The sequence below is a fragment of the Chiloscyllium punctatum genome, chromosome 44 (genome assembly GCF_047496795.1).
Source record: "Chiloscyllium punctatum isolate Juve2018m chromosome 44, sChiPun1.3, whole genome shotgun sequence".
NCBI classification, from domain to species: domain Eukaryota; kingdom Metazoa; phylum Chordata; class Chondrichthyes; order Orectolobiformes; family Hemiscylliidae; genus Chiloscyllium; species Chiloscyllium punctatum.
Genome location: NC_092782.1, coordinates 8949525 through 8969255, shown reverse-complemented (window position 1 = coordinate 8969255; position 19731 = coordinate 8949525). Strand labels below are relative to the sequence as shown.

The following is a 19731-nucleotide window of genomic DNA, read 5'->3' as shown; positions in this document are numbered from 1 at the left end:
ATTGCCATTCTCCATCTATTAAACTTTGTCCCTGTTTTTGATATTCCCTGCCAGCCCAACCCAGGACCACACCCTACCCTTTTCTCAGCTGCCCCATCTTGGTTTTAGTCCATGCTACTGGCTACCTCTTCTCTAGAGTGCTGAGCATAAAGGGTGATAAACTTTGTCAGTACTAAAAACTTAAACATGTACTTAAACCTGCATCCCTGACAGTTATACACTTGCACTAAGAAAAGCCTTTAAACGAATAGAAAAGCATTATGCGACCTATAACAAAAGTCTAAATAATACTTCTTACACAAGTTAAATTTCCACTTGATTCTCTCTATATTGACTCACTAAGTGTTAGAAGTATCAATTCAAGATAGATGGGCTAACACCAGTATTAATCCAACAAACAGTGCCACACTGCTTTTTCTATACTGTCCTAGGTCGTTCAGTATTTAGATTGAGGGTTTGTTGAATATGCATCCAAATTAGAATCATAGATTCCTACAGCACAGAGACAGGCCCTCCAAACTGGTCTACGCTGACCAAAATGTCCACCCACGCTAACCCCATTTCCCTGCACTTGGCCCTTATCCTTCTAAACCTGTCCTATCCATGTATTTATCCAAATGCTTTTTAAATGTTGCTAACGTACCTGCCTCAACCACTTCCACATGTGTACCACCCTTTGTGTAAAATGTTGCCCCTCAGGTTCCCTTTTATTCTTTCCTCTCTAACCTTAAACTAACACCTGCTCTCGATTCCCCCAACGCCAGGATAAAGTCTGAGATCATTCACCCTATCCATGTCTCTCATGATCTTATACACTCCTACAAGATCCCCACTCGACCTCCTATGCTCTAAAGAAAGACGTTTGAGCTTGTCCAATCTCTCCCTATAACTCAGACTGGTGAGCCCAAGCAACATCTTTGCAAATTTCTTCGACACTCTTTCCAGTTTAATAACATCCTTCCTATAAAAGGTGACCAAAAGTGAACACAATACTCCAGTGCAGCCTCCCCAATGTCCTGTGCAACTGCAACATAACTTCCCAATCTCTATACTCAATGTCCTGATTGAGGAAGGCCAGTGTGCCAAAAGCCTTCTTCACTGCCCTATCTACCGGACTCCACTTTCAGAGAACTGCATACCTGAACTCCAATATCCCTCTGTTCCACTACACTCCTTAAGGCCCTACCATTCACCATAAAACTCCTACCTTGATTTGACTTTGCAAAATATAAGACCTCACACTTATCTATATTAAACTCCATTTGTCATTTCTCAGCCCACCTCCCCAGCTGATCAAGATCCTGCTGCAATCTCCGATAACCAAAGGCCTCCCACTTGCCGGAGGTTCCTTTGCCTGCAGACAAACTACTCCGATCAACCCCTTCACGCTGCTGTCTAATTCCAGCAAAATTCACCTTGCCCTAATTTAAAACTTGAACCTGTACACCAGTTTTGTCCCTCTTCAAAACCATTTTAAAATTAATAGAACTACGGTCATTGGTCCCAAATTGCTCTCCCCCTTGGCACCTGACCTGCCCTATTTCCCAAGAGTGCCTCTTCCTGAGTAGGACCCTCTATGTACTGCTTGAGGAAACTTTCCTGCCTTCACATAACAAACTCTACCCCACCTAAGGCCTTAATGCTCTGGCAGTTCCAATGTTAGGAAAATTAAAATTCCCTCCTGTGACAACCCTTTTGCTCCCGCAAGTTTCCTCAATCTCCCTGCATAGTTGTTCCCCTAATTCCCATTGAATAGTTGGAGGCCTATAATACAACCCCAATAACTTCACTAACCCCATCTTATTTCTCAGTTCCACACACAAAGTCTCACTGGATGAGCTTGCAGTTATTTCATTTCTGATTACTGCTGTGATACTCACCTTAATCAGAAACGCAACTCCCCCTCCCCTCCTTCCACCACCTCTGTCCCACCTAAAGCACCTATACCCTGGCACATTAAGCTGCTACCTCTGACCCTCCCTTAGCCATGTTTCTGTAATGGCTATAATATCCCAGTCCCACATACCTATCCATGCCCTGAGTTCATTGGCCTTATCTGTCGGCCCCTTTGCATTGAAATAGATGCAATTTAATCCAACAGGCATTGCTTGCTCCCTGTTGTGTTCCAGCCTAACCTGTCTCTTCACTTTACTATTGCTGATTACTATATCTCCTTCCAGCCTAGCCTTTGCCTACCTGCTGTTGGAGGATCCCAACTGCCCTGCCAACGTAGTTTATGTTTACCTAAAAGTTTATTGTTTATGGCTCATTTTCAATGAAGGACTTCTTGTTCAAGAATACAGACACACAATCATGCTGAAGTGACAGAACACTCGACAGCACTAGAGTTTACAAGGTACTATGTTTTTAACAATTGCACATTTGCATGAAGACAACTTTTCTAATGATAAATGCAGTGTTGTAGATGGATAAAAGTGTGGTTTTCACACTATCATAAGGAGTCTTCAAACAGCCATTTCTCTCCTGCAGACTAAGTGACTGCAGCTGCAAGGATCAAAAGCTTACATAAGCATCAAATACACTAGAGTGTCGGATTCTCAAAAACCAACTTCTGGATCTTCAGCTAACTAGAGTTCAGCTCTAAGGCGCTCGACTGAATGCTACATATTAGCCTACGCACATACTGAGTTTGAGCCACACGCATGTGATACGTGAACTGTTTGGCGAGCTGGCATGGACAAATTGGACCGAAGGGTCTGTTTCCGTGCTGTACATCTCTATGACTCGCACTTGGTTTGAAATTTGTAAGCTTGCACATTTAATGTCAAGTAGGCAATTGACATACAATGTATTTTCTGTTGCCCCACAAGTGAAACTGTGAAGAGTCTGTTGGGGACATGAATGTAACATATGAAACGCTGGCCAACAAATCCAAAGAACTACAATAAAAAGCAGTAATTTTCACACAAACGGAAGTTTATACCAGCTAATCACACATCCAGGCAAAACAAAAGAAAAATCTGATTCAGAATTTATTTTTTGTATTCACTGGTCTTTTGCATTTTCACATTTAATCATGAATCTTGCATCTTACATACAATTAGTGGTTTCAATAAATGCAAGAATAAAAACAAATCTAAAATGTGTGGTAAACAATTATTGCTTTCACTCAAAGGTGCACTCCTGCCTTCAGCACTCTATAGACCATTGAAAAGGTCACTCCCATCCCCACTATCCAGCTCAAACCACGTGATGGCTGGGGAAGAGGAACCAGATAAGCAATGCTGTGGAAGATTCTGGAAGCAGCAAAGATTCTGAAGTGCATTACAGCTGTACTCAGGTCAGGGCCAGAGAGGGCATACAGCAGACCAATGCCTACGAATGGAACAATGTTCTCCAGGTCATTCCGATGACATCTGCAGGGAGCATAAACAGGCAGCAAACAATAGGAGTTGATTTGAGCAAACATACATTAACAATCCCATCCTTATGTTGAAGAAATATTCCATGGCTGAACTGCAATTTAAAGTTAGAATTAACACGGGAACGTTGAACAGTTCTACTGGTGTAATTTAGAATTAACGTAATTGGAGATTTGACAAGTTTTCAAGCTTGAAGTCAAAACAACTGCAGAAAGAATGTGTTGGGCATTAAGGTAATTGGTACAAATAATGTTATTATTACTCATTTCCTCAACTGTGTTTCTGTTCCCCCAACACCGCATCACCCTTTAGTTAAATGTGCACAGTACACTGGCTGCGGCCAGCCAGCTCAGAGTCAGTGAAGTGAGGATAATCTGAATCCATATATACACTTTTTAATTTATTTTATCAAGCTGTACAAAAGACAAACAAACAATGAACAATAAACAGCAACTTACAGGGGAAAGAGGCAGCAAGGCCAAACCCCAAACCTCACTGTACATCTCCAATTCACAGGGAAATCCCGTCTCCCCAAATTAATCATTTACATATACATTAGAAATTGGTTCAAAAAAAACAAAACTCTTTTAGTATTCTGGTTGTAACATGTCAGACCTTAAGAATTTTAAGGTGATACTCTCTATAAGGCTCATGAGAAACTCACTAAACAATCTCCTTGTGGAGCTAGATGAATATGAGTTGCCTGGGTAACAGGCCCTGGCCTGCCCAGCTAGAACTCATCACCTGAGCCCTTTATAAAGCAGGCAGGCAAAAGTGAGGACTGCAGATGCTGGAAACCAGAGTTTAGATTAGAGTGGTGCTGGAAAAGCACATCAGGTCAGGCTGCATCTGAGGAGTAGGAAAATCGACGTTTCGGGCAAAAGCCCTTCATCAGGAATCCCTTTATAAAGCAATCCAGCATGTGGGTACTTTCACTGATGGTGGTTGCTTTATTTTGTAGAAAAACTTTGGTGATGGTGAGGTCACTCGGTCAGAATACTAAAAACAAAAACAAAACTAGACCCAGGTGGACCATATATATGTGGGTGATCACACCCCTTGTAATTTATTTGAGAAATCCTTTGCTTTGTTTATGTTTCACTTCAGCCCTACGCTCCTGATCATTGGGCACTGGCTGCGGAGGACGTGGGCGGATCAGAGGACCTCCTCATTGGTCTGCTCCTGGATCTGGCCATGATGGCTATAAACAGGTCCAGCCAGCGGGCTGTGGAGGGGATCATCTCTGCCAACTGCCTGCACCTCATCCACGGTTATGCTCGTGCCTTTTCGTGCCCTTGGAGACGGAGCACAGTGTCCATCAACACTCTTGATGCACCGCACGGGACAGTACTTTATTTTCCTCTCCAACTCCATTTTGATTTAGCGCCAGCCCTGCTCTCCTCACCTCCCCCTTACCCTTCAATGTTGATCATTTCCCTTAAATATCCAATTGAGTGATTTAGTGGTGGCGGCTAATAGATGAAGGAAAGAAGTCACGGTGGCTCGCTGGTGAGGAGGAAAAACTGATCTGTTGTATGGAAGGGCATTTCTGAATGTGAGATAAAATAAAACAGACCAAGCTTTGATGGTTTGCATTGCCCTTAATGGGTCTTGCACGTCGTTATTCAATTGGTAACATGGGTGATTTACAGTTGGTGGTTCAGAGGGAGAAAAACACCTCAGTGATTGGGAAGAAAAGGTTGGTTGTCTGGATATAAGGGGAAAAAAAGGAAAATAAACCACGCCCAACTTTGTTGGATTGCATTGCTGCGAATGGACTGTGCTAGTAAAAGCTTCAGTTGGAAACATGGCAGTAGTTAACAGAACGGACAATAAAATACTATGGTGATTTGGTAACGAGGGGGAAAAAACAACCATTCAGTTGTATGTGATAACTCTTCTGGATATATAAGAAAGAACTGCCTGCCCTGGGCTTGGATCAGCCTATATACACCATGAGAAGTGGCCCTGTTTTGGTTCTCAACAATAAACAAAATTCCTTTCCAGTCGAGCTTCCTGAGTTAATACAAACTCTGATCAAGTGCAGACTTGGGGTGGAGTCCGGTAATTAGCACTGGACCAGATTAGATATTTTTGTGGGCACGTCTCTCAGATCTGCAACATATGTTGTTTTCAAGATAACCTTTTCCTAGAGCTCCACAAACTGACGAGTATTTATCTTATCAATACAAACCATAAAAAGAACTATTTTGTTGGGTGTCTTTACATTTGAATAGAACATCTCACTAAGCCTTTTGTCAAGTGTAATAAATTAGGGAAATAACATACAGATTTGGATAATTGGTTTGACATATAAATAAACACTCACACAACACAGAAACAGACCCTTTGGTCCAACTCGACCATGCTGTCCAGGGTTCCCAAACTAAACTAGTCCCATTTGTCTGTGTGTGGTTCATACCTCTCTATACCTTTCCCATTTGTGTACCTATCCAAATGTCTTTTGAATGTTATAACTATACCTGCATCTACCACTTCCTCTGGCAGTATGTTCCACATATGAACCAGCCTCGTTGTGAAAATGTTTCCCCTTGAGTCCTTTTTAAACCTTTCTCCTCCCACCTTAAAATTATACCTTCTAGTTTTGAATTGCCCCTCTCCAGAGAAAAGACTTTTGCTATTCACCTTACCTATACCTCTCATGATTTTAGAAACCTTTTGTAAGGTTTTGCCCCTCAACCTCCTATGCTCCAGTGAAAAAAGTCCCAGCCTGTCCTTATAACTCAAGCCCTCCAGTCCTTGTAACATTCTTGTAAATTCTTTTTGCACCCTTGCCAACTTTAATAATATCATTGCGATAGCAAGGCAACCACACACACACATATGGATATATCTCTATCATGTGCTTGAATGAATTTCCCATAGTTAGATAAAGTATAAGTGATGCAAGTCTTGACTGATGAACTTGACTGACAAAACTTGCCACATGACATCCTTCTCATATCATATTAATCTTTTCCTGGTAAGTATCAGTAACGGTGAAATTAACCATAGAAGAATGTGAGTTGCATTTGTTCTCTGACTAGGAACAGACTCCCTCCAATTTATCTTTCAAGTGTCTTCATTTCTATTGGATGAGACAAACACTTGATCAGCAGAAAAGTACACCTGGGGACATGGGTGTCCAGAGAGGGAAATTCTGGGATTGGTCAGTGCCACCATTCTGTTGGATATATTGACTCCCTGTGTGTTCCAAGTCTTCTTTCACAGGATTGATACATATTTAGTTAAATTAAACCATATACAATCAAACTAATCAAGCAGGACTGAGCATTGGCCTGTTATTTGACTGTTATTAGGCAAAAAGGTCACCTTGCTCAATCACATCTATCTATTTTAGACCAATGTTTAATCCATTAGCATTTTAGCTCAAGGTACCAAGTGGATCAACTCCACCAAGGAATATTGATGTTACCTCCAGTTGATGATCTGGTTCATAAGAAGCAATTTCAAACATAGCTAAAGTCTACTTAGTGACCGATCCAACAATCCATGCTCCTGGTTTTGATCTTTCAATTTATCTGTAGCTAAAACCCAACAGCTTCTGCAACAGAATACTTAGAACTGCTGCAAATGGATAGCAATGGGGTATTTGGGGCATTCCACTTTGCTGGTCTAGCCAATTAGGAAACATGTAGATGTAGCTTACAAGCATATGGCCTATCAGCTTCTTCATAGTTGTAACAAGTAGAGCCATATGATAAGATATTTCTAGACCAATTTGTTTGGAGTTGTTATCATACACCTAAGGAGCAGGTGGGACTTGAACCCCAGCCCCCTGGTTCAGAGGTAGGGACACTACCACTGTACCACAAGAGCCCTTAAGTAATAGTCAGTTTGTGTTTTATATGCAGTTCAACTTTTTTAGTCGAACCTGTAATAACCAACATAATTTGCTTCACACAGCTACGGAATGGTTAACACACTAAGTAGCAGTTCACTTAACGGTCGATGCAAATACAGTTACAGTTTTGTAATTACAAACCAATAAAAACAAAAGACATGAACCGTGTAAAGTTAATCTTCACAAAAAGTAATAGTGCAACCCAGAAATCACCCAGCTAGTTTCTCTTTCTGTGGCTGGTCTTGCGTCCACGCACAGGGGAGGGGTAGGCCACTAAACCCTGCCTGGAACACTGGCCCACCAGTGTGAAACTGCATCCCAGCTGGCTGTTTTTAATCAGAGTGAACAAGGCACTAAAATATCCGGCACCAGCACTTCCGGGCTCCATCCACCTCGACTCATCCATTCCCCCACAATTTCCATGCCCCCCCACACAACTCCAAACCCCTTTCCCAGATGGACCTGTAGATCCTGCCTTTGGTGTCTGATAATGGAGAGGACAGCTCAAAATCTCAACCGGATTCTTTCCTCAGTTGTGAGGTTGCACCTAAAAAACTGTGTATTGTTTTGTTCTTATCTGGGGAAGATTTGCCATATAGGGAAAGCGGTTGAGGCCAAAACATTGAGTGTTTTCAAGGAGAAGTCAGATATAGGGTCTGAGGACTCCAGGTATCAAAGGGTATAGGGATTAAGTGGGAACTGATACTACACTGGAGGATAAGCTGTGATTGTATTGAATGGTGGAGCAAGCTCAAAGGACTGAATACGTCTACTTTCTAAGTTCCTATGATCAATGGAGGTTCGCCAGATTATTCCCTGGGATGGCAGGATCAGGAGAGCTTGAGGAAATCGGCTCTGTATTCCCAAAAGATCCAAAGAATAAGAGGTGATCTCATTGAAACTTATAAAAGTTATAAGTTAAACTTATAAATTCTTCTAGGGTACGAAAAGCTGGATGTATCCTGTTATCGCCTGGCTGGTGACTCCATAACAGGGGACATAATCTCAGAATAAAAGGAAGGGCTCTCATAGCGCAGTGCTTCTTGCATTATCCCTGAACCAGGACATCCAGGTTCACGTCCCACCAGCCCCAGAGGTAAGTAATGAAAACCGAAAGAATGGAGGATGCAGCGGATCAGAAATAAAAGCAGAAATTGCTGGATAAGCTCAGCAGGTCTGGCAGCATCTGTGAAGAGAAATCAGCGTTAATGTTTTGGCTCTGGTGAGCCTTCCACAGAGTAATGAGCCAATTTAAAAGTATCTCTGAATGAAGGAGAGACCATTTAAGATGGAGAGGAACAGGATTTTCTTCACTGAGGTGACGGCGAATCTTTGGAATACTCTCCCCCACAATACTATGGAATTCAGTCACTGAGCAGGCTCAAGTCAGGAATCATAAGTTTTTGGAGATTAATGACATGAAAGGATATGGAAATAGTACAGGAAAATAGCATAGAGTTAGAAGGTCAGCTATGATCTAGTTGATAGTGGGGATAGGTCCAATTAACTGAATGGTTAACACCATTTCCTATGCCCTATGATCCTTTTTAATTTGAAAGCTTGAGATAAGCAAATTCTTAATGAAACATAACAGCAAAGAGCAGGGGAAAGTTAATACAACAGTCAGGGTATAACAGTCAAAAACGTACCCCTCACATTTAGATTCCTCTTAGAAATATGAAACAAAACCTTTAATAGACTCTTAATAGAATCCCTGCATATACAGAGGACACACAATGCATGTAGGGACAGCCTCTCACTAAAACGTCATTACCACCACTTTGAAGATCCCTGAATATCTGTCAGCCTATTAAATCTCAGATGTTTTGTCATGGAGATAATGTTAATATTTTCTCTGCAACCCTATCAAAAAGTGTCAAATTTGCCACCCACAAAGTAAAGAGCATTCACACCTCCTCACAGAAGCTGCACTTTCTAAATCAGAACCTGCATTTCTGTATGCCTTTAACATAATAAAACATCCTGAGACTGGGATGGTCGCTCAGTGGTTAGCACTGTTACCTCACAGCAGCAGGGACCTGGGTTCAATTCCAGCCTCAGGCAATTGTCTGTGTAGAGTTTGTACATTCTCTTTTTAGCAAAAAGCAGGTGATGATAACTACCACTTTAACAATTTAAAATCTGTTTCTGTGATGCATTCTCAATTAGTTTTGTTAAGACAGAGTGAAAAATATTCTTGACAGCAAAATAACTGCCATAATTATCAGTGAGTGAGGTTTCTTTCTATATTTAATTGTATGAATTTTTCCAATGCCTAAGTAAAAAAAAACATCCTGAGATGCTTCATAATGCATCAAAAGGAAAATTCACACAGAACTAGAGAAGGAGACAGTAAGACCAAAAGCAGTCGTATACACAAGACTGAAGAAGAGTGTAGTTCCAGTCATTGTCACACAGCAGTTTCAGACATTTAACTCAATACAGTGGCTCAATGGTTAACACTGCTGCCTCAGAGCACCAGGGATCCAGATTTGAATCCACCCTCAGGCAACTGTCTGTGTGGAGTTTGCACATTCTCCCCATGTCTTCATGGGTTTCATCCAGGTGCTCCGGTTTCCTCCCATAGTCTAAATATGTGCAGGTTAGGTGGACTGGCCATGGTAAATCACCCATCATATCCGGGGGTGTACAGGCTAGCTAAATTAGCCATGGGAAATGCAGGTTTCCAGGGGTAGGGTAGTTGGATGGGATGCTCTTTGGAGGGTCAGTATGGACTCAATGGGCCAAATGGCCTGCCTCCACACTTTAGGGATTCCATGTTTGTTCCTCAAGAGTCTGCCACCAGCCAAAATGGCTTGCCCAAACAGGAGTCAGCGAAACCCAACCAAAACCTCATCCATTTACACAACACGTGAAAGGCTTGCTCAAGGGTGTAAAGAGAAATGTCAGCCCTGTAACCTGATAACCCAACATAAGTCATATTCCTTATTAAAGTTCAACAAATACTTATAGATAAATAATTCTATCAAAACACTGAATGTGTAATAAATAAGAAATAGAGGTTGCAGATGCTAAACAGCTATTAGTTTGCTGTAAAAACAGATCACAGCAAATTAAGATTAGTCATGGACATGAGATACGTTGACATCATTATGTTCTTTGGTCCACAAATCTCACCTTCTCACACGCTCCACATAAGGGTCTGTCCTCATTAACTGCTTTTTTGATTCTTCATCCGTTGCACCATGTGCCCAAGCATCTTCAGCACTGACAAATGCCTGTTCACAAACAGATTATAACACATCATCCACTAACAGTTTAGACCTCATCTGTATATAAGTGGACTGGTCTCCAAAGTATAAACTATTTCTCATGACAGGCACATCAAAAATTGGGGTTTGTGTTCTGCTAGCTCGTGGAAGATATCCAGTTTTCAGTTCAAGAGGCACAGGAGCTATTTGTGAATAAACAATTCATTTTATGAACCACTAGTTTAAAAACCCGATTATCTGGGCATACAACTCTAACTTAGATTAGATTACTTACAGTGTGGAAACAGGCCCTTCAGCCCAACAAGTCCACACCAACGCGCAACCCACCCAGACCAATTCCCCTACATTTACCCCTTCACCTAACACAACAGGCAATTTAGCATGTCCAATTCATCTAACCTGCACAACTTGGTGCATTCAAATAATGCAAGTATCTTATTCATTCAATAAATCACAAATGCAACCGATCTTTTTGCTGATCTTTATTAAGTAATGTTCCAGCCCCTAGTTAGTCAGCTTTTTGATTTACAAGGGAGTCCAAGGCTTTGAGGAGCAAACAGGAGAGTGGAATTAAGACCACAATCAAATCAACCATAATCCTATTCAGTGGTACAGCAGATTCAAGGGTCCAACGGCCGACTCCCGTTCCTGTTTCTGATGTAAAAGGAACAGCTGGGAATTTCAGAGCAGCCTGTGACTAGTGAAGTCCCACAGTGGTCAGTGTTGGGACCATAACTGTTCACATTATACATTAATAATCTGGATGAAGGAACTGAGGTTTTGTTTTCCTTATTTTCATTGTTGCTAACTTTGCAAATGACAAAGATATTTGGAGGTACAGGCAGCGTTAAGGAAGTGGAGAGGCTGCAGAAGGACTTGGACAGATTAGGAGAGTGGGCAAGGAAGTGACAGAGTACAAAGTGGGAAAGTGTAAGCTTATACACTTTGGTAAGATGAATAGAGGCATAGACTGTTTTATAAATGGAGAAAGCTCTGGAAATCTGAAGCATGAAGTGACTGAGCAGTCTTCACTCAGGATTCTCTTATGGTTAACATGCAGATTCAGTTGGCAGTTAGGAAGGCAAATACAATGTTGGTATTCATTTTTAGAGGGCTAGAATACAAGAGCAGAGATGTACTGCTGAGACTGTATAAGGCTCTGATCAGACCACGTTTGAAGCACGTTGAATGACTTCATCAGGACCACGAAGGGATGACGTCAAGGTATTAGAGAGAGTGTGCTAACCTTCCAACAATTCATCTACTCCACCCTCAAGCAACACCAAAATGTGGGGTGGGAGGCCACATTGGACTTAGCCGTTATATCTGAATCCACCAGAGCAGGAAGGAAGTCTTCCATTTTCATGGACTGTCACAGAGGAACAGCTGAAACAGAAATTGCTGGGAAAACTCAGCATCTGTGGAGACAAATCGGAGTTGATGTTTCAGATCAGACTGGGAGCAGTTCTGAGGAAGCGAACTGGTCCTGAAACATTAACCCTGCTTTCTCTCCACAGATGCTGAGTTATCCCAGCAATTTCAGTTTTTGTTTCTGATTTCCAGCATCTGCAGTTGCTTGGGTGCTTTTATTTTCTTTAAAAAGGAGGAGCTGCTAGTCCAGAGTTCTAGCTGAGAATCCCATTTTAGCCATGCCTCTCTACTGGCAATGCAAAACACTTGCAAGTATCCAATTCTAGGAAAATAACCAAAGGAAATACAGCAGGCAGAGGGGGAGATGGACGAGGGTGGTGTGTGTGTGAGACAGAGAGAGAGGGGGAGGGAAGGTTAGGTGCCATCTTAACTCAGCTCCTTTCAGTCTGGCTGTTAAGATCTTACCTTTCGGGTCACCCTGAAGTATCCAGTCAGGGGTCCCATCAGCAGCATCTTCAGCAGCACGACGGTGCTGTAGGTAGAATAGGCGAGGAACACCTCGCTGCTAAACACCTCAGACATTTCCAACCCCTGGTGTGGACACGGCTAGAAAAAAAAAATTGGTTCAAAAATGCACTGAAGACAAAACCCAGAATGTATAAAATATAGTCTTGCATTGCTATAGCGCCTTTCACTCCCCAACGTGCTCTGCAGTAAGTTTTTTTTTAAGTGCAAGATCTTCAAATAGGAAATGAATGGAACTGAAGCCGCGTTAAAGCCTCGAACAAGCTATCAGTTTGTAAAATAGTACTTACAACAATTAAAGACTAAATTGCCTCTTCCATCTTTTATATTAATAATGAACCCACCTAAATACAGCCTTCCGTCTGTGCCCTGATGTTCCAGCTCCTGAACTCGCCGTAACTTTACTGAGAAGGTGGGGCAGCGACAGGAGAGGACTGGCCTGAGGCGGGTCTGTTTGCGCCTCCCATCAAACACCAGAGAGTATTTCTCTCAGCTTCACTTTGCAGGTCGAGTTTTTTTTTCAGGATCTGCAATTTGTTTCCTTAATGTAGGCACTGCATTCATGCAAATGATTGGCGCACAGATAAGAGGAATAATGGGGAAATCGGTCCACAAAAGGAAATAAGGGAGCAAACAAACACAGAAATTGCTGGAAAAGCTCAACAGGTCTGGCAGCATCTTTAGAGTGACGTCAGAGTTAGTTTCGGGTCCAGTGCCCCTTCCTCAGAACTGGGAAGGAGGTAGAAGCAAGCTTAGAATCTTAGAATCCCTACAGTAGGAAAGCAGGCCATTCTGTCCATCGATTGCACACAGACCCTCCAAAACCCATCCCATCCCATTACCCTGCATTTCCCATGGCTAATGCACCTTGCTTGCACATCCCAGGACACCGTGGGCAATTTGGCATTGCCAATCCACCTAACCTACACATCTTTGGACTTTGGGAGGAAACTAGAACACCTGCAGATACAGGGAGAACGTGCATACAGTCACTTAAGATGGAATCGAACCTGGGTTCCTGGCACTGTGAGGCTAACCACCATTCCACCTTCTAAAATGGTGGCACTGGGAGACTATGAGTTTGGGGGCAGTAGAGTGGGGGGAGGAGGTCACCAGGTGAGGTGAGGTTAGCAACTGTAGTAGGTGCAATGTCTGATGATGGGGCCATGGTCCAGAGGGAGATAGGAGGAGGTGTCTGAAAGCCGGCACTCAGTCTCCATAATGTAGAGGTCAGTACACCAGACTACAACAGCATCATCCTTAACAGCACAGGCTTAATTGCAAAGTCAAGGTTGGATGTGAGAGTACAGTGTCGTCAGTTCATGGGATTACAGGTTGGACTGGGTGATGAGAGGGGCAGAGGAATTGAGGTGACCAGTGTCACTTGGACAGATCTGAATGAACAGATTGAGTGAACGTAAAAGGCCAGAGGGAGGGGTCTGGGTGGATGGAGAGCGTTGGAGCTGGGTGAAGGGGTCTGTGGGACGGGGAGAGGACCCTTGGCCAAAAAAATGGGCAGGGAGATGAAGGCGATGGAAGAAGTCATGTCGTGCCTGAAATTAATTCAGACAGAGGGATAAAACAGACCTTTGCTGAGTACAAAATGTTCAGCATTGGAGAGCAGAATATTAGGAGGGATAGTAAATATGCAGCAGCAGGTGGGGTTGGGAGAAGGGATGAAATCAGAGGGAAGGGGGACTGGAGGAAGGTTCTGGAGGGCCATGGTCATCTCTGAGTTGTTGCATCTTGTGTTCCTTGGTGCCTGAAGGGAAGGGCAAAAGTTTTTTATTAGCAGGTCAAATACGCCAGAGGATGAAATGGAACTTGGGAGCAGTGCAGCTCTGAGCCAACGTGAGATGGTGCAGTTGGAGAGACAGGTTGAGAGTCTGCATATGGTGATTCATGGCATTAAGTGTGGATCTCAGGATGCAGTGAGAGCAGCTGTCTGTGCACCATGGGAATCCCAGTGATCCTGGGTGGATTCAAAACACGAGGGATGAAACTTGAGTTGGAATCCACATGGGGTGAGGCTGAGTCAGAGGCAGTCCAGAGGAACATGAAGGGGCTGTAGAAATGAGTGTTAGTAAACACCTTGTCAAACACCAGGAGCGATAATGAAATTAATGTCAGTGGACGAGAAAAAAAACTGGATTGGAAATCCTGTAGGAGAGAGGAACAGAACTTCTTCAAGGTGGGCATATCTGGAAGAGATGTAGCAGTGGGTTGAATACTAAATAAAAAACAAAGAAACTGCAGATTCTGTAAATCAGAAACAAAACTAGAAACTGCTGGAAAAGCTCAGCAAGTCTGGCAGCATCTGTGGTGAGAAAGCAGAGTTAACATTTCAGGCCCAGTGACCCTTCCTCAGGACATAAGCGAATGAAAGGGTACAGCAATCAGTGAGAGCTCTTGCAGCGCAGTGATAGTGTCCCTATGCCTAGACCAGGAAATCCAAGTTCAAGTTCTGTCTGCTCCAAAGATGTATCATACCATATCTGAATAGGTTTAGGTTTTTTAAAATTTAGTCATTAATCAAGGAGATAAAGTTATTTTAGGGACTTTTTCAGCTCTGTGGCAATGTCCCTACCTCGAGGCTAGAAGGCTTAGGTTCAAGTCCCACCTGTTCCAGAGTGGTGTAATAACATCTCTGAACACAGTCATTAGAAAATATCCACAGGAAACTGGGAGAACAAATACCAGAAATCTCAGGAGGGCCACTATCAGTCATTGGTGTGGACAGGATGTGAAGATTCAAATCAGTGCAGAGTATTCTGAGGTGTTACAAAGCCAGAAACTACAGCCTCACAGACTAGAGGAACAACAGCATCTCAAACAAGGCAGAAAGCACACCTTTAAAGTTTGGAATGAACAGAGGAATGGGATTGGGCCCTTTCAGTCTGCTTTACCATTCCAAAACATCATGGCTGACCTGGGTGTGGTCTCAAACTTCACAAAGCAAAAGATAATTAAAACTCTGTGCTTTAAATTTTCCCTTACAGTAGTGCAGAAACTTAATTTCAGAAGTAATTCATTGGTATTTTGGAGTCTTGCATCCAGTCCTGGGTGACACACATTAAGAAAGATGTGAAGGCATTAGAGAGACTGAAGAAAAGATTTCCATCAATAAGGGTCTTCACTGAAATAGAGAGATTGGAGAGCTCAGGATTGTCTTCCTTGGAGAAAAAAGAGGTTTAGAAAAAGTTTGAAAGGGATGCTCATAATCCTAAGGAGTCTGGACATACCTGACAGGGAGAAAATGACCCATGTATTTCAATGGTCAGGAGTTGTTGAAGTATCGTAGACTGGAATTGAGTACTAGGATCACGTGAGATCTCAAGCACAGCCCACACTGTAGGAATTGCTTGGAAATTAAGTTCCCTGGTGGGCAGTTCGCCTGTATCTGAACCCCTTCAATAAAAGTCTCCTAATGTCAGAGAATTCAGAGGATTCTGACTCACTAAAGATTAATAAGATTATCCAGGAAAGGTTAGAGGTTTTTAAACAGAGAAGAGTCGAGAGTGAGGTGCTGGAAAAGCACAACAGGTCAGGCAGCATTAGAGGAGTAGGTGAATCCATGTTTTGGGCATGAGCCCTTCATCAGGAATCAGGAATAAACAAAGTCTAGTCTGTGGATAAATTTACACTAATCCCCCGACTCATCAGTTGTAACCCCCACTACGCCTCCCTCGATCCCTCAACTGATACCCTGCATACCCAGACCTAACTGCACTCACCTTCTAGGTAAAAACAATGACTGCAGATGCTGGAAACCAGATTCTGGATTAGTGGTGCTGGAAGAGCACAGCAGTTCAGGCAGCATCCAAATAGCTTCGAAATCGACGTTTCGGGCAAAAGCCCTTGCTTTAGCCCGAAACGTCGATTTCGAAGCTATTTGGATGCTGCCTGAACTGCTGTGCTCTTCCAGCACCACTAATCCTGTACTCACCTTCTATCTGACTCTGGTTCCTCCACTGCCCACCTGGCTGCACTCCACCCCCACCCCAGTTAATGCCAGCACTCCCTTCCCCCACCGCCAACCAACCCAACTTGATCATGCTGAAGCCTACCACCTTGTTTCTACAACTGATGCAACCTCACTCAAACCCCTCTCCATACCAACTCTAAGCATCCACAAGGCACACTAATCCTTCATTTGCCTACCACCTGGCCTCTCCTCACCCAACTGCCAATATACCACTTCGTACCCTACTTAACGGGAACATTAACCTCTTACTTATCCATTTGGTATCCTACACCTTCATTTACCTTGGTGCACTTACCTTGCCTGAGTTGCTTTTAAATTGCCTTGGTGACCTTTGACTTCTGAAATTTGGCAGCAGTTATCATGAATAAGGGCTTGGCTTGCAACATTGCTCCTGCCCTAAGTGGATCTCTCACTGGTTACTTCCAATGGATGCATTCAGGACAGGCCAGGATCTGGGTCTTGGCTGAAAAATATCCAACAAGTAAATAGATAATTGAAAAGACAATTACAGTTAGTCAAATCTGAGGAGAAAGATTTAAAACAGATCTAAGGGGCAACCTTTTCATGCAGAGAGTGGTGTGTATTTGGAATGAGCTGCTAGAGGAAGTGGTGGAGGCTGGTATAATTAGAACATTTAAAAAGCATCTGGATGGGTATATGAATAGGAAGGGTTTGGAGGGATATGGGCCGAGTGCTGGCAGGTGGGACCAGATTAATTTACAATATCTGGTCAGCATGGACAAGTTAGACCAAAGGGTTTGCTTCCATGCTGTACAACTCTATGACTCTATGTTCCAATGATAATCAGAATGTATGGGCCATTGTTCCCATTGCTGAGAAAATTAAGAAGCAGTCAACATAGATTTCAGATGCTCAAAATGCGAGAGAAACTCAGCAAGTCTGGTAGCATCCTTGGAGAGAGAGAAAGAAACTGAGTTATTCTTTCTAGTCCAATTAGAGTTCTTCTTTGCTTTTTGATGCAGCAAGTGGTTAAGATAGGGAATGCAGTGCGTGGCAGTGAGGCACAGGTAGGCTTAGTCAAGACATTCAAGAAGGAATTGGATTATTATCAGAAAAGGACGGGCATGCAGAGCTACAGAGAGATGGAAGTATAATAGCTTCAGGTGAATTGTTGTTTTGTACACCCAGCGCAGACACTACTGAATGGCCTTCTGTGTTATGATTATTCTGTAAAGTCTTCAAAGAGCTTTGAGATGTTCTGATACTGAAATGTCCTGAATAATTACAAGTCTTTTTTTTCTCTTCGTTAGGATGATCAATATAAAAATAAGGACCTGATACGGAATTTCTCCAAGACATTGGGTTGGCCACGTTCAGAATCTTATCTACAAGTCTGGCCAATTCATCGCTGATTTGCAAAATCTATCAAAAACTGTTTCACCAAATGTGAAATGAAAATGAACTTTCATCCAAAACGTTAGTTTACTCAGATGCTACCTGACCTGATGTGCATTTACAACACTCTCTGGTTTTGTTTGTTTCAGGTTTGCAGCATTTGAAATGCTTTGTATTTCACCAACAAAATTATGAGGGGCATGGATAGGGTAAATAGGCAAAGTTTTTTTCCCTGGAGTCAGGGAGTCCAAAACTAGAGGGCATAGGTTTAGGGTGAGAGGGGAAAAATATAAAAAAGACCTAAGGGGCAACATTTTCACACAGAGGGTGGTAAGGGTATGAAATGAGCTGCCAGAGGGTGTGGTGGAGGCTGGTACAACTGCAACATTTAAGAGGAATTATGGATGGGTATATGAATAGGAAGGGTTTGGAGGGATATGGGCCGGGTGCTGGCAGCCGGGACTAGATTGGGTTGGATATCTGGTCGGCATGGACGGGTTGGACCGAAGGGTCTGTTTCCATCTCTATGACTCTATGACCTTCCAAAATAGATACTGTCGATCACAGCTCAAAATCCCCCTTTGAAATAATGAAGAATCCTTCCAAAAATGACAGTCAATTTATGCGCTAAGTACAAAATGTAAACTATTCGTTTTGGTACATGCATCTTGAAATCTTAAAGAAAAACAGACCAGTAATTCAAATTAAATCAGTGGGATGCACTTTATTGAGCAAATTAATTTTACAAAGTTAGAAATGCCTTTAACAACACTCAAAAAAAATTAAAACAGTAAAATTCATTTCATTCAGTACTCAATACAATTTAAACATTGAGGCCTTTTGATAGTTTGAATTAAATTGGATCACAACATTGGACATTTGTGATCCATAGAGTGGCTACAGCAACTGGTATTCTGATATTGTTAGTGCTTGATTTAGCCCACTAGAGTACATTCCATGTGAGAGTGTAATTGTTGGATGATTTGTGAAGGCCCATTCTGATGCATGCTTCTTAAGATCAGGCCAGTGGTTGATCTGTGTTCCCATGTGCATTTGGTGTTGAGCATCTCTTTCAGGAGGATTCCTTCTTCCATTCTCACCCGAGTCCAATTTCCTCACTGAAGTACAATTAAAACAAGTGTTCATAATTCACTCCTAATGCTAGAGGACCTGAAATAACTGCACCAAGACAAGTATCCCATCACAAAGTCACCCTTTATTTCTTGTGCGCAGTATGTTGACTATGATCAACCAGCTTGGAGTCAGTCACCTGAACTGAGGAGATTCTGATCTCTTGGTTATATTGGCACTTTGAGCACTGTCCCACCAACACAGCTATGTTGGCATCCAATCCCGGCTATCAGACCTATCTTCTTGCTAGTATCTTCATTTTGGGAACTTCTTGATGACCCTCGTGGGGTCAGCCAATATCTGGTAGCAACCTACACTCGGGACAATCATCCTTGCTCCCCTTGGTAATATGTTGTCCTCCACAGTGATCTGGTCTTGCTGGGTCCAGAAAGGTTTCAATCCTGGTTACGATGGCCCTTCAGTTTCCCCATTACCACCAGTTGCTTTAGTTTCGCTAGGACAGGGTTTTTTCAGGTCCACGGTCAGATGTTGTCAGCGGTGACTGGAAGGGTGTCCAGCAAGTTTAAAACCAAAACGGGCCATTCTAGTGGAAGCACCACCGGTTGAGTATTTGCCAGTGGGAGCCGGCTCAAGGCATCTGCATTAGTCACTTGGCTTCCTAGACGGTGTTCTAACTTATACATGTACACACTGAGAATAAGGACCCAACGCTGAATTCTACTGGAAGCCCTACCCCTTCAGTAGCCCTAGGAGGGGCTTGTGACCTGTTACTATGACAAATTCCAATCCATAAAGGTACCGGCAGAATGTCTGCAGACCAAAGATGACCGCCAGACCTTCCTTCTCTATTTGGGCATGTTTGTGTTTGGCATCAGCCAGCGTCCAGGATCAATAGGCTATAGGGCATTCTGAGGTTGTAAA

General features: G+C 42.8%; 1 protein-coding gene across 2 annotated transcripts; it reads right to left on the bottom strand.

Moving 5' to 3' along the window:
• Positions 1-2980: 2980 nt before the first annotated feature.
• LOC140466707 (microsomal glutathione S-transferase 1-like) lies at positions 2981-12875 on the bottom strand. Of its 2 annotated transcripts, none has more exons than XM_072562197.1 (4): positions 12722-12875; positions 12318-12458; positions 10387-10487; positions 2981-3377 (listed from the first exon to the last, which is right to left on the bottom strand). In XM_072562197.1, the coding sequence occupies exons 2-4, from the start codon at positions 12432-12434 to the stop codon at positions 3131-3133; spliced, it is 465 nt and encodes a 154-aa protein (XP_072418298.1). In that variant the 5' UTR covers positions 12435-12458; positions 12722-12875; the 3' UTR covers positions 2981-3130. The 2 variants fall into 2 exon arrangements, with proteins under 2 accessions (XP_072418298.1, XP_072418299.1); XM_072562198.1 differs by having other exon boundaries at positions 12668-12771.
• Between the last annotated feature and the right edge of the window lie 6856 nt (positions 12876-19731).